Source organism: Biomphalaria glabrata, chromosome 10, assembly GCF_947242115.1.
Source record: "Biomphalaria glabrata chromosome 10, xgBioGlab47.1, whole genome shotgun sequence".
In the NCBI taxonomy this organism is placed as follows: Eukaryota; Metazoa; Mollusca; class Gastropoda; family Planorbidae; genus Biomphalaria; species Biomphalaria glabrata.
Window position 1 is genome coordinate 30,195,591 of NC_074720.1, and position 24,622 is coordinate 30,220,212.

Sequence of the window (24,622 nt, forward strand, 5' to 3'; positions counted from 1 at the left end):
TGTATTTGCAATGTTGTTTAATTATCTGTTTGAAGTGGCTGTTGTATTTGCAATGTTGTTTAATTATCTGTTTGAAGTGGCTGTTGTATTTGCAATGTTGTTTAATTATCTGTTTGAAGTGGCTGTTGTATTTGCAATGTTGTTTAATTATCTGTTTGAAGTGGCTGTTGTATTTGCAATGTTGTTTAATTATCTGTTTGAAGTGGCTGTTGTATTTGCAATGTTGTTTAATTATCTGTTTGAAGTGGCTGTTGTGTCGGCGTGGCTAAAGTCGATGTTTTAGGGCCAGTGGAAACACGTTTCGTTTAGTTCAAGTTTAAGGGAATACAATTGTATAAATAACTAAAAACAAATTTAGTCAAGGAGCTTACGACAAAAGAATCTTTTTTTTCTCTTTACGTTTTGAAAGAAGAAAACAAAATAGCAAAGAGAGTTTAACATAAACTCAGAGTCGACACTCACAGGGTTTTTCTATAGCATAGAGAGTTTAACATAAACTCAGAGTCGACACTCACAGGGTTTTTCTATAGCATAGAGAGTTTAACATAAACTCAGAGTCGACACTCACAGGGTTTTTCTATAGCATAGAGAGTTTAACATAAACTCAGAGTCGACACTCACAAGGTTTGTCTATAGCAAAGAATACTCAAGTCATAACGTGTTTTGATTGGCTAAATAATAAAATTTCAAAAATAAACAGAACCACCGATTATCAATAATAAGACTTGTTGACCTTTTGGCAAGAAAACAAACTACAATACAAAACAGAAGTGTGATTTAAAAGAATTATTTATCGTAATTTTTCACTTCAAGACAAAAAAAAAACAACCTAATACCGATAATGACATTTCTTGCTTATATTACAATTATTTTATTAGGGGCCTAAGTTTTTATGTATTTATTTATTCTTTTTTAATTTATTATTTGTATTTTTTAAATTTTCTTTGCCAAAAGACGAAATCAAATTTCAAGCTATTCTAGTTGTTGTTGTTGTTTTCTGTAGATGTGACCGACCGTCAGACATATGACACAAAAATAATAACGACTTTTCAATCGTACAGACCCAACAAACAAACAAAAAAAAAATTATTTCTGACTTTTGGGGACTAACATAGCCCCCCTGAGTACACCGAAGGCACATCATGTATTAAATTTTAGACCTTATAAAAAATAAGCCCGGGAGCGTCTTAAGAAATGACCTATTCCTAAAGAATTACCTTTTATGAACTCTTTGATTTACAAAGTGTCATACTTTTATGAAAAGAATGCTTGCATATTTATTATTAACAGTTTTACAGTTCCTTTTCTGTGATATCCAGGTTATGATTTTTTTTCCTTTTTTTACAAAAAGATTATCTTATCTTATATATTACAGACGTTACTTTTTAAAAAAAGAAGATAATTACGTCCAACGCATTTCATGTGTCTGTATAGCTTGCTTGTGAAGATTGACATAATGCACATTTTCTTCTTTGACGCACAAATGTGTTGCGAATGTTTTGAAGTTCTCTATTAGGACCGAACACCAATTCTATTTTAGACCAAGCATGTCGACTTGAGGGAAATCTGTTTGTAATTCATACAACAAAAGATCGTGAACGACAGTTTACACACATTATTTTATCTTCAACCAATTATTATCACATCTTTGGACCCGGGATGACCTATTTTTTAGATCTTTTCTTCCATTCAGTTGATAAGAAACTCACAGTCAGCATCAGTTTTTTGATTGGCCAGTTTTTAATCACCTCACGCTTCGTGGAATAAATGGACGACGTTTGTATGACCTTACAACTGACTTTCTATTTAAAGTGCGTCTTCTGGTCACGGCATTGTAACTAGTGAGTTCAGTCTTGACACAGATACTGACCTAGATAATTGAATAATAAAAAATAGGAAATAGATAGATAGATAGATAGATAGATAGATAGATAGATAGATAGATAGATAGATAGATAGATAGATAAATAGACAGACAGACAGACAGACAGACAGACAGACAGATAGATAGATAGATAGATAGATAGATAGATAGATAGATAGATAGATAGATAGATAGATAGATAGATAGATAGATAGATAGATAGATACATTCAGATTTATTGTAATGCCAAGAATTCTTGTACGTTATTTTCTGAAAATAAAATCCCTTAACAGATATTTGACATACAGTGTTTGTTGTCTAAAAATGAACCCTAATCATTTACTAGTTAAAATCTTTTCTTCTGTTTTGCCCTTTAGTAAGCAGAGATTTTCAACGCATTTATTTGTTTAAATGTATCTATCTATATCCTAATATCCACAACATAGTGTTGACTGGGTGATTTTGTATTTGTTTAACAGTGTTGGCATGACATCGCTCACACAGAAAGGCACATAAGAGGACATTAAATTATTCTGAAATCTCTTAAGGGATTTTCAAGTAACGTTTGAGAAGATGAGTCGAAGCGAGTGACGTCAATGTTCGATATCACTTTCAAAAGAAACAAAATCCACCAATTAAATTGTGTCTTTGTATATATGAGGGAAAAAAAAAAGATTGAACATCATTAATTATAAAATTAGTTTCTTTTTCAGTGCACTGAATTTTAAAAAAAATGAAATTTTAATAATTATAATGATAAATATTTCATTTGTTTCTTCAATGTATTCAAATGGCGCATGCTCAATGCAACGTGAGAATTCTGTTCAACATTGCATTGATGCCTCTCTGGTAAGAGACCTACAGATTCAGGATTTCATCAAAAAGTTAAAACACAAACGGTTCTCAAATAGTGTATTAACACTACAATGACTACATCCACATTTTTTTTTATTGTTCGTCTTTAAAATTAGCTATTTCAGGAATTCGCTGTTACACAATTTGATGATTAATGACAATTCAATATACAATGTCAGTTTGATGTTTAACAATTACTGCATAATGAAATTTTGATGGTCAATGTTTATTTGATGTGGTTGAAAATTTCATGTTTAATGATAATATCATGTTTAACAATAGTTTTTAATAATTGGAATGATCGATCAAGCTGGAATAGAATAATATGTGAAGCGGGGTCATTGATCGTAGAGGCTTTTTTTTTAAGGTTGCGCTATATGCTCCTGTCATTGTCTATGTGTTATACGCATTATTCAAACAATGTTTGTTATATTTCTGGTAAACCCATTATACCAATACACCACATTTGATCCTTGTAAACCCATTATACGAATACACCACAGTTGATCCTTGTAAACCGCGTGCTAAGTAATTGCTTTAATTCATCTCATTGATGTGTCCATTACTTCTGTCCTAGCTCCGGCAGCTTGCCAAAACAAAATTACTTCTTTGTATCGTAAGCGTATGTCATACCAGAGTTTAGTACATGTTTATTTACTGTCATGCAGATTGGTAGAGCAGTTCCTTTTAGTGAACAATTAATAACTGACGAGCATATTTTTTTAAAATAAAACTTTTTTTTCTACGTAGCGTAAACTTTAAAAAAAAGTCAATGTCCCAGTGAAACAGTTGTGTCCCTTCTTCTCGTACACTTGTAAGTTTAATTTTCAAAACAAATTGTTTATTTGATGTGCCCAAAGTGTTATTGTTACAGAGAAGTGTCAACTTAGTCCACAGTGTGAGCTTCAGGTTATTATCCAGATAGTGTAAAGAGTAGACTGATCGTTTAGAGAGTAGACTGTTCGTTTAGAGAGTAGACTGTTCGTTTAGAGAGTAGACTGTTCGTTTAGAGAGTAGACCGTTCGCTTAGAGAGTAGACTGTTCGTTTAGAGAGTAGACCGTTCGCTTAGAGAGTAGACTGTTCGTTTAGAGAGTAGACTGTTCGCTTAGAGAGTAGACTGTTCGTTTAGAGAGTAGACCGTTCGTTTAGAGAGTAGACTGTTCTTTTAGAGAGTAGACTGTTCGTTTAGAGAGTAGACTTATGTTTCCGTTGTGTGCAGTACAAAAATGACGTGATGACCCTTCCTCTTGTAAATAAGGGCACTTCAAAAAGACACGTTTGTGACACTCCCCCCCCCCTGACTATTGAACTAAGCTTGTTTGACCACTGAGCCTGAAGCCTAATTGGAAACGGCAAGTTTACGAACGGGGAATGTCAACATATTTTATCATCAACATGGACAAACAACCTTTGTTTTGACTAGTTCGTGGATGATGTGGGGAGATTTGTGTCTCCAAAGTTTATTTGTGTTTCGTACAGGTTTACACTGTTACCAAACATTAAAGTTAAACTCACTGTCCGCAGAAGCGTTCCAATCCCTATCAGTGAAAACAAACCTTAACACAGACCATGACTCTAATGGCGACATTTGGTAATGAAAAAAACACAGATAAAACCCGGGGATAAACTGGAGTTCGAGTTAAAATCATTTTTTGTTATGGATTCCTGAAGCTTTCCAAGCAATTTTTTTTTGGGGGGGGTCATATTCCGAGTACTTTAAAAAAAATTGTTTTATACATAAAAATGGTACATTTTTAATAACTGTTATGTACTCTTTACATTTCGGCTTTATCTTTGTTAAGTTTGAAACCAGAAGTAATCAGTTATCCGCAGAATTAGCGATGAAAATGTCCTAGTTTGGCAACACTTCAATTTATTAAAAAACAAAAAGTCCCTGCTAACTAAGTTGATCTAAACAATGTTTCACTCTCGCTGCCAACTAAATCAGTCCAACGTTGTTTTTTTTCGGGTTGCAATCAAAGACAATGTAACGAGACACACTGTTAACACAAATCGAACTGTTCTTCTAAATTACGTGACCACTCTAACTTTGGACCATCTTTTCATTTTAATTGTAAATTTTCAGACATTAAAACTTGTATTATCCCAACTGAGGGACAACAAGGAGGAGAGAGAGCCCCACACACACTTGTTGAGTAACTTATTGACTCCCTCCATCGGTTTGTCATTATCACTATATAACAAAAACAAGAAAAATATAACAAGGTTACAAAGACAGTTTGTGTGGAAACATATACTCAAATCGGACCCCGAAGTGGTCCACCCAGGCAGGTTATAGGGCAGGTTTCAATATTTTCAGAAAGAATATCAGAATGAAATTTTATCAAAGGCAAATTACAGAGAAGAATGGAGAGAGAAGGTTGACAGATCTTGTGTGGTGACCCAACGGTCCAGCAGACCAAGGGATAGGTGAAAGTGAATGTAAAGTTGGATCTGATCCTGGCCTATCTGATATCATATAATGATTGTCTTATTGATCTAATTGTTTTGTATAGGGTCAATGTTGACAGATCTTGTATGGTGACCCAACGGTCCAGCAGACCAAGGTATAGGTGAAAGTGAATGTGAAGTTGGATCTGAACCTGGCCTATCTGATTTCATATAATGATTGTCTTTTTGATCTAATAAGCGGGTATCTAGTGAATGTTACCGTGATCGCTTTTTAAAAGCATTTTTAAAAAAATGTTGAAAGACATTAGTTCAAGCTCGAGGCCTCAAGCTTCCTGAAGGCTAGACACACTAACCACTGTGCCAGAGAAAATAAATGGCTTGAGAGTTATCTATTATCGTTTTCAAACTTTAAAGCGGCGAATTATTTCTCTGTACAAAGTATAAAAGGGACAAATTCAACTTATAACACAAAAATTAGTCAAGCACAATTTCTTTCTCTTGTCCGATGCCAAACACAATAATAATTAATTATTAAAAGTTAATTAAATAATTGTTGTTAGCGGCCCCCGAAAGAGGAAAAGACGCTATTAGTTTTGTGTGAAATGTCTGTCCGTCTGTCCGTCTGTCCGTCTGTCCGTCTGTCCGTCTGTCCGTCCGTCCCGTTTAGATCTCGTAAGCTAGCAAAGATATTGAAAATCCGACATCACACTATTTTAGACCATTCAAAGTTCTGATGCAACGGGTACTTTTTTTTTCTGAAAGCGAAAAATCTAATTTTTAAAAAAGAGAAAAAGCTAATTAGCATGCATTATAAGTTAGACCTAATTTAAAACAAATAGTAATCTTGTAAATTTCATTTTCATGAATTTTGATTTGATAGCCTACCGCATATCTTTTTTTTTTTTTTTTTTTGAGGATTCGAATAAGAGATTGAACATTTTTCACACCAATTAGATCAATTATAAGACATCAGTTATGCCAGGGGAGGTGCGGTGGCTGAGCGGTAAAGCGCTTGGCTTCCGAACCGGGGTCCCGGGCTCGAATCCTGGTGAAGAATGGGATTTTAACTTTGGAATCTTTGGGCGTCCACTCAGCTCTAAAGGGTACCTGACATTAGTTGGGGAAAAGTAAAGGCGGTTGGTCGTTGTGATGGCTACATGACACCTTCGTTAACCGTAAGCCACAAAAACAGATGAACTTTACATCATCTGCCCTATAGATCACAAGGTCTGAAAGGGGAACTAGTTAGGCCAGGTTCACATCTAACTTTGCATTCACTTTCACCTATCCTTTGATCTGCTGGACCGTTGGGGCACTACACAAAATCTGTTAACCTTCTTTCTCCATTCTTATCTTTCATTTGTCTTTAATATAATTTCATTCGGATGTTCTTTCTGACAATATTAAAGCCTGCCTGGGTGGACCACTTCGGGGGCCGATTTTGAGTTTGTGTTTCCACACAAACTGTCTTTTGTAACCTTGTTTTTTTTGTGTTTTGTTTTTCATTGATTCTTGTTTTGTCAGATAAAAGAAATAGTTGTACAAAATTTCAGCTTCTTCCCAGTTTATATAAGCTTTGCAAAAAGATGTCAGCGTTATTTATTTTCCTCTGTTGGTTTTTTTTTTTTTTTTAAACTGACGCCTTTGACAATCAAAATAAATTGTACTAGTAAATAGAACGACGCCTTTGAAACCTTTTCGACATTAAACAGCAACAATTACAGCTATATCAACATTAGGCTTTTAATCCGAATTGCTGAATTGCTGCTTTTCTAATTGGTCGGTAATCATTCTTAGTGAAAGAAAGAGTCGGCCTGTTATATTCTTGGTGGCTGTTAAGTGTGAACTGAGCGAGAAAAACCCTAAACTAGGCGCTAGGACAAATGGCATTTTAATAACTACAACTCTGTGTGGAGCTACCCATTAAGATTTGTCTCGCTTTTTTCTTCCTGAAAGTAAAATGATTTTGAGATTAATTATCTGGGCGAAGGTTTTACTGGAAACACAGCCAAGCACTAACATGCTTTTACCAATCGTCCTGGTTCGAGAGGTAGCGCGCTTGACTTTGTGACCGTGAGGAAATCCTTGAGAAGGGGTGATTGATTATAAGTTAAAGTCTTGTATCGTTTGCACATTTTTTTTTAATTTGTTCTTTTATGGTTCTCACATTTAAGTTCCAGAGGTCTCTATAAGTTCCCTCCAGCAGAGTATAGCTAGAAGCTGTCCAATGCAAGAGTAAAAAAGTTCCTTCTAGAGTGAAACTTTGAAGTATTATAAAAGAGTGACATACAAACAACATAAGAACACATTTAATTGATGCGCTGTTGAATACCTATGAAGACAGCTTTGAACTGGAAGAATTATTTAATCTCACCATCGAGGGTTGAAAAGTTGGCACCATTTCAAAGAAACTTTCCTTACTATGTGGAAAATATTTTTTTAAGTGTTTAAAATAGTAATTTAATGAAAGCTTACACTTCTAGTGTACATTAAAAACTGTCCCTCTTAACAGTAAATCTGTGGGGGGGTTTTGTGTTGTTTTTACACATCTGTATTTTGGAAGTATACTTTAAAGTGTCCATAACATTGTTTAAGTTTGGAATAGTTATAATTGTTATGGGGTGTCATTTGTTGCTGTCGTTGGATGGAAAGACATCGATTAGTCTACACATTTTACTCGCAGGAATCCATCTTTAAGATATTTCCTAAGGGACTTCGACTTTGGCAGAGCATAAAATGTGTTATTTGACATTCATTGTACTTCCACAGAATGTGTTTTAAATACCTAACCCTTTTGTCACCACATGGAACTCGTAACACAAACTTGCTACTGAATATAAAGTCAAGACATAAAAAACGTTGGCCATGGCCATCTAGAGGTGGACTTTGAAGTCGTAGTTGAGTCCACAACGGACTGGGGTAAATAGGGGGCAGAAGTTAAAATGTGTTTGACCTTTTAGTCTGTCCAGGGCCGACTCGTTCATTATTGATGGTCAACACTCACTCTGGTCCATCCCGTTTCACACAGTCATATTTGCATGTATGCCTTATAGTGACCTAGAGAAGTTTTAGTTTATTTGTTGAGTGTTTTATGTTATGTGACTCCCGAGTTCAAGACTTTCAAAAAATATTATCACAGTTCTTTGAGTACTTTTACCTAATCACATGGTTTCCGTAATACAATTTCATAGTAAATGTAATTAAAGACCAGCTTGTGTAAACAAAGTCGCATCTATGTAAACCAAATTCACATCTATGTTAAGAAAATCTTGTCTTTGTAAACAAAATCACGTCTATGTAAACAAAGTCACGGTCAATGTAAACAAAGTCACGTCTATGTAAACAAAATCACGTCTATGTAAACAAAGTCACGTCTATGTAAACAAAGTCACGTCTATGTAAACAAAGTCACCTCTATGTAAACAAAGTCACGTCTATGTAAACAAAGTCACGTCTATGTAAACAAAGTCACCTCTATGTAAACAAAGTCACGTCTATGTAAACAAAGTCACGTCTATGTAAACAAAGTCACGTCTATGTAAACAAAGTCACGTCTATGTAAACAAAGTCACCTCTATGTAAACAAAGTCACGTCTATGTAAACAAAGTCACGTCTATGTAAACAAAGTCACCTCTATGTAAACAAAGTCACGTCTATGTAAACAAAGTCACGTCTATGTAAACAAAGTCACGTCAATGTAAACAAAGTCACGTCTATGTAAACAAAGTCACCTCTATGTAAACAAAGTTACCTCTACGTAAACAAAGTTACATCTATATACACACATTTTTCAAGATGAAGACATTTTTCTTATGAACTAGACAAACATCTTGAGCTTTATGAGACTTTCTGTTTTGAAGTGATGAGACTTCGTGTTTCTTAGAATTCGGTTAAAATAAAGACAAAATTGTTTTAATGAAAATGTCATTACATTACAGAGTCCCCGGCCACGCTGGAAGATATTCTCAGTCGACACATTGAAAAAAGAGAAAGCGGCTCAGATCCCTGGAACATTTGTCCCTATGGCATATCACAGGTGAGGAGAACACGGCTTGAAATACACAGGCTACTTGATTGACTTTCATCGACTTACCCGTTCTGTACCATAGAGAATGTAAGATCTAGTTCGTCCATCGTGGTTCGATGATGTCACTTCTGTCATCCAGGGGGCTGAGGGCTTTGCACTGGGGTTTTGTTCCTCCTCATGTGGCTGGTGAGACCTATGTGAGGCGGAATGTTCGGCTGTACACTGGGCAGGTTATTTCAGCTGGAGCTAGTGTCATTGGCTTTCCTTTTTTTTTTTTCTCTGACGCTTTTCTCCTGCCAGCTCTGTTCTCTTGTCCTCTGCTATTTGTGCCGTGAGTTTTCACAGCGCGAAGCCATGATGCTCTGTTATGTGCTTCCATCTCCCAGGTGGCTGGGTCAATGCTTAAGACTTTCAGAGAAGCTTTGAGGGTGTCTCTGAAGTGTTTTCTTTGTCCACCTTGTGAGCGCTTCCCTTCCCTTAAATGGCCATTGTAATACTTTAATATCAGTGGATCATTTACATAATATGGAACATTGGGTCCGAAAATAGAAAGGTGAAATAATTTGATAGGGAGAGCTATAGTTCTTATTTTATATTTTCTATATCGGTCCATTGTTTTAACTTCATCAGGGGGATTTCATTGAAAGAAAAAATCTACTAAGTTTTATTACAGGAATCCCGCTTTTAATAAACTAGTTGTCAATGAGATCGATTTAAACATAATTTATTCATTGAACTTAAGGTTATAACTCCTGATAAAAAAAAGTTTTCAAATAATTGTATAGGCATACATTATTTTAATTCAAGCTACAATATTCGTATCTTATAAATTACAGACGTTACCTAAAATGTCAAGCTATTACGTCTTACACATTTCCTGTGTCCATCGAGTCTTATGTGTTAATCAGTGACTTAAACTGTGCTAAGTCTTTGTGCATATTCTAGCATTACCTAACTAAGGTTAAATACAAATTTAGTTTTATGCTCCTGTGTGATTTTGTAAAAAAAAAAAAAAATCTCTTATTAGAATTGTAACCAATATTACACGTGTGTGGCTCGTAGGTATATAACAAACATTAAATGGAGCCCAAACACACTTACACAAAGAACCTTTAATTGTCCGAGACTTATCAGACCTGATAATGAATGGTTGATGATTATGAAAATGATGCCAACTATTAAAAGTTTTAATCCAGAAAAACTAGTTTAGAAATAAGACTTTATTCCAATAAACCTGAACATTTTTAGCCTCTCTATTTCTTTGTGTACTAAAAGGTTTAATATTAAACCTCTCTATTTCTTTGTGCACTAACAAGTTTAATTTTTAACCTCTCTGTTTCTTTGTGCACTAACAGGTTGCTTGTTTCGACATGTACTTAGAAGTTTACTCAAGGATGAGGAAGATGGTGGCCTCCTCGAACATGAGACAGATCATAGGCAAAAGATTTGACCCCTCCAATGAGCCGTGTCCAGACAACAAACTGTGTCTCGAGATCTAGACATGAAACGATTCTTCCATGACATTGTTTTGTTTTGTTTCTTTATTTTTGGAAAGAAAATGGCCGTTCTAATGAGAAGAATGAAGAAATAAAACAAAGCTGCCAAACTAGTAAATCTTTTGTTCTATACTCTTTCTTTTTACTATTTAAATGTTTAAGATTGATTTTCTTTCATTAGGACAAGTGTTTAAAACAATGTATGGCGTGCCAGTAACCACATGCAGTAATTGTTCGGGCAGATGTGTATAATTATTCTAATCAATTAACAAAGTTTTTTTTGAATATCAATGTTATTCTCCTTACGTTTTCTTTCATAAGTATTCGTACAAGTGCTCCTTCTTCCCTAGAGCATAAAAGCATGGAACGGGTTGCCTGAATCAGACATGAAAATGAATGACTTAGCAGAGATGTAAGTCTCTAATTGACATGCAGAACTAAAACATGGACGAGCATAAAATGAAATTGCCGTCAGTGCCATGTATGTCAAGATAAAATATTATTTTCTTTTATAGGTAAAGTCATATTAAGTATAAAATGACTTTTATACAATATGAAATACAAAAATAATTGGCGTCTGCCTTTTCAACTTTTCTTTCCCGGTTGTCTGTTCTAACGGTCAGTGTCGATGTCTAGACATGAAGTTCTAATACATTATTCTAATGGAAATAAAAATTATCGACTAACGGAAATGCTTACAGCGAAATGACACTTAAAACCTATGGGTCACTGCCCGTGCAGGACACTCAGTCATTAGTACTAACAATGTCACTCTGACCAGAGATCTCAGAGCAAGAAGAAATGATGTTTGCATTAATTGCTTGAGAAAATGAGTTTTGAGTTTCTTTTTTTTTTTCTTTTATTAATGATTTTTCAAAAACATTCTTACTGAAGGTTGTAACGATTGAATATATACCACCCCTATCGAATAGAGAAAAAATCACAGCATTTATACAAGCTAGGACAATTGTTTTTCAATTATTGATTATTTAGTAAGAGACGTATGATCGCTTTTATAGATAGACATACCTTTTATAATGGAATAATGTCATGCTTCATTTTATTAATATTACTTGTTCTAACTTGTATTCCTTTTTTAAACTACAGAAATAATATATGAACATACATGACAATGATATTGTTAAAAGAAACACTCAGCTCTATAATACATTATATGCTTGCTACAGAAATAATATATAAACATACATGATAATGATATTGTTAAGAAACATTGCGGTAGTGTTTAATGAAAGAATGTTCGTCAGGAAATCTGTAGTCACAAATATAAGGAACTAATTTATGTAAAAAAATGGTTTTGAAACACAAATTTGAAGGTTAATTTGATTACATAATGAAATCAATGGACCTTCTTTTGTATTTTTATGTGTCAAAGTAAAAAACTATCAGCGCAAAGTGTATTTCTTAAAATTTGTAGACATGGCCTAGATCCATAAAATACTATAGCTTTAATAGAGTCGGACAACTTTATTTTTTTTTTTAGGGTCTTAAGTTTGTTTTAGGGCTACAATACATACACTACGATCTAAGTTAGTACCCAAGGAACATTCCTGCCTAGTTTTATCAAGATTGGTCAAGCGGTTTTGATGTCTATAAGTAACATACATACATACATACATACATACATACATGGGCGTAGCCAGGATTTTGTTTCGGGGGGGGGGATTTTTTTTCTTCCCCCCCCCCGCGAAATTTTTTTTAATATGTATTTATGTGTGTGTGTGTGTTAGTACATAATCTTTATTGCATTCTGACTCTTCATTCTTTCGGAAGACGTTTATTGTGCCCTAAAATAGGTTCTTCCATGAGTTAGTGGAAAAATTGTAGATTCCCCTCGAATACTAGCAAGGGGGTCTGGGGGAGCGCTAGGAGCTCCCTCAGCCGCCAAGCACTATTTCTGATATTGAAAGCCAACAAAATGCATATTCTGAGGTATCTACAGTGCATTTTCCTGCTATTAAAAAGTTTTATTTCAAAAACCTAATGTGCTATTCTTACTGACTTAGACCCTCCCGCGCCGTTTGGCGCATTTGCCGTCAAGCTGTTTCCATAAAACTGTAGATTCCCTGCCATTACTAGCAATGGGATCTGGGGAGCGCTAGCGCGGGGCGAAGCCCCGCCGCCAAGCACTATTTCTGGTATTGAAAGCCAACAAAATGCATATTCTGAGGTATCTACACTGCATTTTCCTGCTATTAAAAAGTTTTATTTCAAAAACCTAATGTGCTTTTCTTACTGACTTAGACTCTACCGCGCCGTTCGGAGCATTTGACGTCAAGCTGTTTCCATAAAAATCTGTCACTGGTAATATCTGAAACCTCTTCCCACCTGCCATGAGGACCTCAATGAATGAGTGGCGTCAAGTTGTACTAGGATATCATTGCAACTCTTCTTACGCATAATTCATTTTGTCGGAGAACATGTCCAGCAAACCTCATGCGTCGCTCTCTCACAATCTTACTAAATGGTCGACTCCCAGTTCGGCATAGGATTTCCTTGATTTAAACCCGATCTCTATAACTGACTCCTAAAATCTGTCTTAGCCATCTTTGTTGAGCCACATTTAGTGTTTTTCAATTTCGGCAGATGACTATTCACTGCAGTTTATTAAGGGAGCCCTGCCACTGGTAAAAATGTGTAACCACTCTTGAATACGCTCTTGGAATTAAGTGACTGTAGTTTGCTTTAGATTTTATATCGAAAAGAGAAGTTTTATCGTCAAAATCATCTGTTGGGGGTTTTCCACCTCAAAATGCTCTGTAGGGGGATCTTAAACTCAAAACCATCTGGAGGGGTTTTAAACTTTAAACAAACGCCATCTGTATAAGAGGGGTTTAAACTCAAAACTCCAGATTGGATTGGCTACGCTCAAATAATTTTAGTGTGCAATTTGCTTTTTTTTTTATATTGAAGAGGTATTTTTAGCACCAAACCACTCTGAATGGTGGTTTAAATTCAAAACCCCTTTTGGCAACGCTCATAGCATTTTGAGTGCGTAATTTGCTTTTTTTCTTACACTGAAGATGTATTTTTTAGCCTCAAACCCCCCTGGCGGGGGGTTTAAACTCAAAACCCCTTTGGCTGCGTTCATAGATTTTAGTTTGAGTAATTTGCTTTTATTTATATTGAAGAGGTACTTTTTAGCTTCAAACTCCACTGGAGGGGAGTTTAAACTCAAAACACCTTTGACTACACTCAAAACATTTTGAGTGTATAATTTGCTTTGTTTTTATTATTAAAGAGGTAGTTTTTACCTTCAAACCCCGCTGAAGTGGGTTTAAACTAAAAACTAAGTCAAAACCCATTTAGCTCATAACATTTTGAGTACCTAATTAACTTTTTTATATTGAAGAGAGGTTTATCGTAAATTTTGGAGGGGGTTTTAAAATCAAAATCTCCTTTAACTGTGCTCTTGGAATTAGGGGATTTTCGTGTGTATTTTTGTTTTGTTTTATAGAAGAGGGGGGGGGGGTTAACTGCAAAAACCCCAAGTAGGGGGTTTAAAACTCAAAGCCCCTAGTAGGGGGTTTTAAACTCAAAACCCCTGGTAGGGGTTTTTAAACTCGAACCCCCCTGGTATGGGGTTTAAAACTCAAAATCCCCTGGTAAGGGGTTTTAAACTCAAAACCCCATTGGTTGTGCTGGGGCAATTGATGGTTTAGTATTAAAATCTCACTTAAAATAAACAAAATCAAAGCAAAAAATCATTCACTAAATTCCGACCCCCCTGGGGGGGGGGGGATTTCATTTCGGGGGGGGGGGGGGTTTGAACCCCCAAACCCCCCCCCCCCCTTGCTACGCCCATGCATACATACATACATACATACATACACCTCACATTCTACTTTATAATATAGATAGTATAGAAGATGATATGCTTACTACAGAAATAAAATATGAACCTACATGAGAATGCTATTGTTAAGAAACACCTAGCTCTATAATACTATGAGAATGCTATTGTTAAGAAACACCTAGCTCTATAATACTATGAGAATGCTATTGTTAAGAAACACCTAGCTCTATAATACTATGAGAATGCTATTGTTCAGAAACACCTAGCTCTATAATACTATGAGAATGCTATTGTTCAGAAACACCTAGCTCTATAATACTATGAGAATGCTATTGTTAAGAAACACCTAGCTCTATAATACTATGAGAATGCTATTGTTCAGAAACACCTAGCTCTATAATACTATGAGAATGCTATTGTTAAGAAACACCTAGCTCTATAATACTATGAGAATGCTATTGTTCAGAAACACCTAGCTCTATAATACTATGAGAATGATATTGTTAAGAAACACCTAGCTCTATAATACTATGATATGCAATCCTTGTGCTCATGCGATACGAGTTTATATTCTAGAGTTATCTTTGATGGCTTTTTTACAGGGGTCACATCCAAGGCCCGCGCTAACAATTGTGGGGCCCTTTACGAAATGGATTGCGGGGGGCCCAGTCAGGGTAGGGACAAGGATAATAAGTGAAAATTAAGATTTTGTAATATAAAATATATTTTTTACAATAGGATTTTATTAAATGAAGCTGGCAATGCCGTTTTTTTTTATCGCGCGTAGGATTGGCGTTTACCATATTAAATGACACCCCAAAATGACTATTTTGTCTATTTTTAAGGACATTTTTATGAGTTTACAGGAGATTTTAATAATTTCATAATTCCAGGACTTTTCGCATACTTTACAATTTCAGATCACCAGGAGCAATTGGGAAATCAGGAGGCCACGTGAACATTGTTATCTAAATATATAATTCTCTTCATGGTTCAAATTTTGGACACCAAGAAGTAAAGAAAAAATCACTCTTTTATATCTACAAGTCGGACTAGAGTTATCCAACGTAACTAAAGTGGCGAAAAAAACAAGAGGGGGGGGGGGAGAACAAGTAGTATTCACCCGTTACTAAATAGTAGGGCCGGGCTTAACCATTGTCGGGCCCTAAGCGAAACGGATTTCGCGGGGCCAAGTTTGGGTAGGGTTATGGGATAATAAGTGAAAATTAAGAGTTTGTATTTTATTCCTTTTTTACGTACAGAATTACTTTACGAGCCCTAACCATTGTGACCTGCAAGTCGGACTAGAGTTACCCAACGTAGCTTTAGCGGCGAAAATAAAAAAGGGGGGGGGGGAACAGGTAATGTACTCTGTATTCACACGTCACTAAATAGTAGGGCTGACTTAACCATTGTGCGGGATTTCGGAGAATTATTTATGGGGACTAAACCCAACAAATTTAGCAATATCTGTGAATACTGAAGTATTAGTTTTCTTGTTGCTATTGAACAAAATAATGAATTGCCATTAAAAAAAAAGTGTACACAATTTTCAACACATTTTTTACCAGACAGACAGACACAGTGAGTAGATATTAGCTTTGTAATTAGACAAGAAAGCGATATGAGGAAATGTGGTGTTAAAAAAATGGAGCCAAAAGAAACGTTTGAAAATGAAAAGAGGGCGACTGGGAGAGATTTGGATATAAACAGACGCAATAAACAATAAATAATAATAATAAATAATAATTTAAAAAATGACTTTGTGCTATATGCGAAATAGTTTAGTAATTTAAACCTAAATTGTTAAAAAGTGTAAACAATTTTTATAAAATTTATTTTATTCTTCGATTATCATTATTTCCATGAGATTTTTCTACAAAGCGGAAAACGTAAAAATTGTAAGTTTTTTGTGGGTTTTTTTTTTTTTTTGGTGCATTTGTTGTACATCTGATACAGGAAGTGTTTACAAGCTATGTTTTTAACAAGTTAATTATGACTTTTTTAGCACTGCAGATTAAATCTATTTTAAGCTCTTTTTTTTTTTTTAACTTTTTTTAGTTGGCAATTTTGTGATTCCATTTAGCCTCTTTGACATTGTTAAGTGATTGGTGAAAATCTCCAATACACTAGATATACCAATAGCCTGTTATTTATGGAGTCGCGTACAACACACACAACTTTCTTGTTGAGTAAGTCTGTATCGGAAATCTATTAAATACCTTTTCATGAATATATCAAGAGCAAGGTCATTAATGGTCCTCCTTCTGGTCTTGTAATCTATCGGGAGGGGGGGGGGTAAAGCTCATCAGTCCAAAAGATAGAAAATTGACGAGAGTTTCTTGTAGCAAGCACTAGGGGCTTCCGCCTTTACTTCCCCTGTGTCCGTCAGGTACTCATTAGAGTTGAGTGGCCACAGGGGACATCTACTTATCCCAAACTTCTAAATCCTAGTCTTCACTGGGATTCGAAACAGGTTCGAACTCGAAACTCGAGACCCCTCCATACGGAAGCCACGCGTTTTACTATTCGGCCACCTAGACCATCTAGAAGAACTCAAGACACAAAAACAAGATGAAAAAAGCTTGTAGGAACCTAGGACGCTTAAAATGATTAACAATACTCTCGCTATATAGCCAGACAGAAAAAAATGGCTGCAGAATGTTAGACAATGTATCAATTAATCACATTCGATATAAATCTTTCCTTTTATTACAATATATATGAACATCTAGTCTGAGTCCAGCATATTCATTATTGAGTCCCTGCTTGCGTCTTTTCACACATCATGATCAACGACTCCTGGGGGTATTAGGAAAATATTTTCTTGGATTGATTTTTATTTGATTCTGTAGTGCCCATCAATAATTTATGAGCTGCTGCTTGTGCAAGACATATAGATCTAGATCCAGAGCTCCCTTGTATTGTATTGCCCACCCGATGTAATAAAACTCCAAGACATCATTCAAGGTATTTGATCGTACACACTGGCAGGCAGTCTATAGATGATGTAGTGTCTAACTTCGAGAGCAAAATGGAAAGAAACCTTAGAATGGATCATAAATAAGGTTTCTAACACTGAAATACTTAGTCTGGAGTCAATGTACTTCAATGCCGTATTCGCAATAATGTGTAATGTCGGAGGGGAAATTATTTTATAGCGTTCCGAGAATTGTATTAATGTGAAACATACATATGACGTAGCAAGGTACTCATGGGCCCGGGTTCATGAATGCAATGATGGGCCCCCTGCCCTACATTGAGTAAAGCAAAAACAAGTCTATCTACTAAGTATATATCAGTATATTTTTTTTAAAGCATTTTTTTATTGGTACTTCTTCCTAGTACCAATAGTGATGGGAACTAAACTAACTTTTAAAAGTTAAACTAAAACTAGTTTTCAACTAAAATAAAGTAGTTTAAATGTTTATCATGAATTGCAAAATATAGTTAAACTAAACTAAAGAAAATTAATTAAACTATACAAACTTTTCATTACTTTTTTTTTTTTTTTTTTTTTGGGGGGGGGGGGGGGGCGGGGTTGAACTAGACCTATATAGATATAATCATCGGACTGTATGCATACGGTTCTATCTTAATCTTTTAACATTTTAGAAATATTTATTATATTAATAAAATCAGTAATAAGGAATATGTTTCTTAGATAAACGTTAATTCACAGTAAAATAAAAAAAAGATGTCTAAATAAATATGTGTGCTCGTATTTTTGCCTTGAATTAAAACCTTAGAAAGAATGGTACTCTTTTTTAAAAATTATATTAACTTATTATATAACGGAAAATCTTACTTACACCGGTAAAGTTTAAAATCTCATTAAATAACATAGATTCAGAATTTCAAATTTAGATCTAGTAACTAAAGAAATAGAAACGAAATCGTTGGCGTTTTAAGAAACATTTTACCTGTATAGCTATTTAATAGTGTATAACACATGCTTGACTAACCATGCCGATGTGCTATTTTCTTGTCTGACCACGAAAAATACAACTGATACTATTGCATAATCGTTTAACGCGCAAGGGAAAAAAAACAGGGTGGTCTTGTCATTATGGACTGCACCTCAGTAAACTATATAAGCCTACGTGTGTACGTCTATCTGGCCAGGTTGTTAAAATCAGTCGGACACACCATCCTAAATTCATTTACTTTGAATTTAGGAAATTTAGGCACCGGATATTTAGGCACCGCATATTTACGGATATTTAGGCACCGGATATTTAGGCACCCGGAAATTTAGGCACCCGGATAGTAAACCACCCGGAAATTTAGGCACCCGGATAATTAGGCACCCGGAAATTTATGCAACGGATAATTAGGCACTTTTTGACAAGACGGAAAATTAGGCACCGAAAAATTTGGCCCTCTTTAATTAGTGACCTTAATTTTGAAAATAATTTTAAAATGTTAATATATATTTTATCCTTAGGCTATGGGCTATCGGTGACGTTATAATAAACTATAACGATTCTAACTAAAGAAAAGCTGACAAAATGGAAAAAAAAAAACAATCATGACACTGTGTAGAAAAAAATGACTCCTGAGTCATTATATAATATAGACATCACAGGATTCAGGGGAGGGGAGGTAGAGATGATTCTCCGCTCATTGCGTCCCTCCATCTTCGATCCCTAAGGTTGACTGGTGAGTTTTTTTAATTGATGATTATGTAATTTGTGTAAATATTTAGCTACTAATGTAAATACTTTAGATTAAAAAGTATTATTAAATATTCAACCTAGTTCTTCATAAATGCTAACCTGAGTTTGTGTCTTTGACTGACGTAACGAGGTATTGACGATCAGAATAGTCTTCGTTGACTTTAAACTTTTTAGAATGACGTGTAGAGACATTGTTTCTTAGCCTCTTCATCATAAATGATAAGAATCAGAAGTTACAATTATATATATAAAGAAATATTTAAAATTATTTTATTTTTTATATATTTAAATTTTTTATGTATATAATTTGTGGGTACACCTGATTTCTGTAGGTGTTCGCGGGCCGCATAAAACACTCCGTCGAGCCGCATGCAGCCCGCGTGTCGTAATTTGCCCACCCCTGCTCTAACACTCAACACTAAATAAATCGTATAAGTATTCGGCACAGTCAACACCTCTGTTTTTTTATTTTTTTAAAGTGCATTTGTGGACCCCCATTGGACACGGACCCGCCGGGTTCAGACGTAAAAGAGAAGTATAAGGCTCAGGACAGACAGACAGACAGTAGTCAGATAGATAGATAGAGAGAGAGAGATGTACGTCATCTCAGTATTCTCTTTGATAGCCATTTCGTTGAACCTTATAAACGATGACTTTATGTTATAAGATTTGTCAAAGCTCAAAAATAAATAGAGACGGGCATTTGTATTTTTGATTCAGGTGTGCGTAAGCACCGTAATATATATCATACATCACACATGCATACATTAAATCGTTCACTATTTATATCACCCACCCCTCCAATATCCAACACAATAAACTGTCCAAAATGTAGCCAATGTCATCTTCATGTCAAGGTCATGTCCAGCGGGCCGCAACTGACCTTGGGACTCTCCATCCTAATGGATGCTGTCGACCAGGTCTCTAGGACACAGATCTACTTACTGGAACGGTCAAGGAAATAAACAGGCGGAGAGAAACAGACCGAGACTTTGTGATAGACTATTTGTTTCAACCTAGACCACACTACATCATACAAACAACACATATTCATTCTCTTAGAATACATACACGCAGAATAAATACACACACACACAAACCAACAAACACTATACAAAATACTGGCTTGAAGGACGGATACACACACATGTTTGGAATATTTGGAAGAGTAGGAAAGAGAAATTAGAGAAAGAGAACATGGGAACGAGATGGAGGGAGAGAGAGAAAAGTGAGGAAAGAGATAGAAAAAGAAATAAAGAGGAATGGAGAAATAGAGACAACGACAACAACAGCGACAATGAGATAAAAAAAAAAGCAAGGAAAAGAGAAAACATTGAGATAAAGAAACGGAGTTTAAAAAGAGTAAAAGAGAATTAAATAGATATCAGGAGAGAAAGAGAAAAAAAAGAGAATGCAAGAAAGGGAGAGGGAGATAGAAGTGAACCGAGAGAGAGAGAGAGAGAGAGAGAGAGAGAAAGAGAGAGAATTAAGGAGATCATAGAGAAATCCCAACTGATATATGATAAAGGAATACAAAAAAGAAAGAAAGACTCAGAAAGAAGACAATTCAAGGCCTGTCTGTTTCTTACCCCAGCGTCAATGTTTTGTTTCTAACAATTAGAGCGTCAAGTGGAACTGATTTACTTCAGGGCTGCATCCGTCGTCTGCTAATGGTCAAGATAAATAAGCGTTCAATACATATTATGGTCACGTGATACACTAGGTCAAGGTCGCTGAATAAAAATATTTAAGTTTTTTTTTTTTATTTAAATACGGTTCTAAAGCAAAACATTACTAAGAGCGTCTGTGCCACAATCTTAGAGACCACCAACCCCCAAAAAGTCTGTTAAAAATCCTTTCCTTTGATCAAACGACACATTAAGTTCTAGGCACGACGCATTCACAATGAATGAATCAATAAAAAATAAAATTAACAAATCAGTGGTAATTAATTAATTTTCTTTCATATAGAAAAAGGGAGCTTATTCCTGCTATATTGAAATATATATACTACCGATTTAGCTGTTCTATCCCTTAGATAAGCTTTGTGTTTATAAAGATTGTGTTTATTTTACGTGTTTAAATTTGTCTGAAATAGGTGTTTACATTGTCTACATTGGGTCTACATTGTGTCTTGAAAGCTAATTTAATAAAAATAAATGTTTCGGTCGGTTAACTGTTAGTGAAAAATTGGGATTCTTCTTTATTTTATTTTTTTTTGTATTAGTAAATTAATTAATTTTTTTTAATGTACAGTCAACTGATAGTAGCAAGCTGAGAATTGTTTTGTGTTATTAAAGTAGTTATGTTATTGCAATGATCTGTTCTAAATTGCTTTTTAAATTTTGTAATTTTACGCATAATCTTCATCAACATATTTATCATTATTTTGCGTGTTTACTAAAGGTCTATGTATGAGTCAAAATCTAGAGTTACTAAGACTTTTTGAAGTCAAGATGGAAGAATGACCACGACCTTAACTTCCACAACGTATGTCGGATACGCCTTAGAGTTGTCAGAACCCAAGAGCCTTCTCAAATTTCCTTCCCATGGATTCGAACTCGAGACGCTGTAAGGGTTCTATTCTTGCTTGTCTTTGGCTTGGCTCGTTAGGGGTTAGACAATTACTCAATTCCAATTAATTAATGCTTGCTTGGCTCATTAAGGGTTATTCAAATACGAACAATTATCACTAAACAAACTCCAACTCCAAATGTAGGCCTATATGGATAATACAAATAATACTTTAATAATTTAATAATATCCGATAGAGCACAAATATAAACATCAACTTCAACAAATATTTAATACACAAACCACGAGTCGAGGAAGCAACCGTCCATCCTTCCTGGACTGGGGACAAGACCTAACTGCTTAACACACTCTCTCGCACTTTCAACGAAGACTAAACCATTCAGTTCATAACACGTGCAAGACTATTTACATTCATAACCTGGTAGAACTTAAACAAGGGGATATAACTATCATACCAAAATGCGATCTATAGGTCAGATGATGTTAAAGGTCTTCTGTATCTTTGGCTAACGGTTAACGAGCAGCACAACAACTAACCGCCTTTACTTTCCCCAGGTAGCCATTAGAGTTGGATGGAGCGCCTTAAAAATCCCGAGGTTCAAAATCCTAGTCTTCACCGAGATTCGAACGAAGGACCCCAGGTTCGAAAGCCAAGCGCTTAACCACTCCGCCACTGCAACCCCTTACTATGCCATAGTAAATATTATCCCCGACTTCCACCCCGAAAGAAAAAAGAATAAGTTTTGACTATTTCATGAACGCATATTGCGAGCTCTGGATGGATTCCTGGTCCTGAATTATGTGTTCGAGTCATGTCATCTCGTTGATTCGAACAATGCCCACTGAAATATGAATTTTAAAGCTTCGATACAAATACACTTCATAATATTAAATTAAATCTAAAAACATGTCAAAATTGTGGAGAAAGAAACAGTGTACTTTGATTATGAATCTCATTTCCCTGATTTTCTTATATTTAATATGCATTTTTGTTAAAATGTATGTATTGTTTAAATGTGGCCTATTAAAGATCAAGGCACTGTCGTTTTTTAAAAAGTAAATGATTACTAACAACGTAAAGTTTGCTAGCCTGCCTAATGACAAATACGAAATGGTGCAAGGGAAACAACTGCATGTAAGCTGTAAAATCTAAGAACAAAGGGAAACCACCGACTAATAATTAAAACTATCATATCTTTTACAACGCAGACGTTAATTTAAAAAAGAATATGATTACATCCTACGCGTTATGCATCTAGTCATGCATGTTAACTTGCTGGCTTAGGCAACCCATTCCATGCTCTAATAGCACTAGGGAAGAAGGAACAAAATATAGGTCCTAGTCGAAGTGAATTTGATAAAGTGAAATTGAAAAATAAAATAAAATAAAAAATAGCGAAGAGAGTAAAATGACATAATTGACTAAAAACGTAATGTACCGGTACTCTGTATCATGGGCGTAGCCAGGGGGGGGTTCTTGGGGTTCAAACCCCCCCCCGAAATGAAATCCCCCCCCCCGCAGGGGGGGGGGGCGGAATTAAGTGACTGATTTTTGCTTTCATTTTGTTTATTTTAGGTGAGATTTTAATACTAAATCATCACTTACCACAGCACAGCCGAGGCAGTTTTGAGTTGAAAACCCTCTACCAGGGGGTTTTGAGTTTAAATCCCCCTACCAGGGGGTTTTGAGATTTAAAAAAACCCTATCAGGGGGTTTTGAGATACAAATCCATCTACCAGGGCGCTTTGAGTTTAAAACCCCCTATAGGGGGTTTTGAATTTTAAACCCCCTACCAGAGGTTTTTGCAGTTAAATCCCCCTCTTCTATAAAACAAAACAAAAAAAATGCAAACAACAATCCCCAAATTCCAACAACACAGTTGAGGAAGATTTTGATTTTAAAACCCCATCCAAAATTTACGATAAACTCCATCTTCAATATAAAAAAGCAAATTACACACTCAAAATTCTATGAGCGTAGCCAAAGGGGTTTTGAGTTTAACCCCCCCCCTTTCCAGTTGGGGTTTGAAGCTAAAAATTATCTCTTCAATATAAAAAAAAGCAAATTACACACTATAAAATCTATGAGCGTAGCCAAAGGGGTTTTGAGTTTAAATCCCCCTCCTCCAGATGGCTTTTTCTTTAAAGTTTAAAACCCCTCCAGATGGTTTTGAGTTTAAAATTCCCCTACAGAGCGTTTAGAGTTGAAAACCTCTCTCTTCAATATTATTTTAAAGCAAACTACAGTCACCGAATTCTATGATCGTAGCTAAATGGGGTTTTGAATTAAAAACAAAACAAACAAAAAAAAACAGAGATTTTTTAGTTTAAAACCCCTCAACAGATGATTTGACGAAAAAACTTTCCTATTCGATATAAAATCTAAAGCGAAATACAGGCATGTAATTCCAAGAGCGTAGTCAAGAAAGGTTACAAATTTCTACCAGTGGCTTGGGCTCCATTAATTAAGTGTGAATAGTCTTCTGCCGAAATTGAAAATCATTAAATGTGTCTCAACAAAGATGGCTAAGACAGATTTTAGGAGTCAGTCATAGAGATCGGGTCTAAATCAAAGAAATCATATGCCGAACTTTGAGTCGAATCCTTAGTAAGGTTGTGACAGAGCGTCGCATGAGGTTTTGCGGGACATGTTTTCCGACAAAATGAATTACGCAAAATAAGAGTTGCGGAAACAGCTTGCCGGAAAATGCGCCGAACGGCGCAAGAGGGTCTAAGTCAGTAAGAATAGCACATTAGGTTTTTGAAATAAAACTTTTTAATAGCAAGATAATGCACTGTAGATACCTCAGACTATGCATTTTGTTGGCTTTCAATACCAGAAATAGTGCTCGGCGGCGGGGCTTCGCCCCGCGCTGGGGGAGCGCTGCGAACTCCCCCAGACCCCTTGCTAGCAAGGGCGGGGAGTCTACAATAAACA

General features: G+C 35.5%; 1 protein-coding gene across 1 annotated transcript in view; it reads left to right on the forward strand.

Moving 5' to 3' along the window:
• LOC129928701 (uncharacterized) overlaps positions 1-10,774 on the forward strand; it is a 62,307-nt gene extending 51,533 nt beyond the window's left edge. Inside the window, exons 3-4 of the mRNA XM_056044153.1 lie at positions 9,072-9,169; positions 10,516-10,774. Coding sequence (XP_055900128.1) covers positions 9,072-9,169; positions 10,516-10,659 — 242 coding nt within the window. The 3' untranslated portion in view covers positions 10,660-10,774. The remainder of the gene's footprint in view (positions 1-9,071; positions 9,170-10,515) is intronic.
• Positions 10,775-24,622: the final 13,848 nt, after the last annotated feature.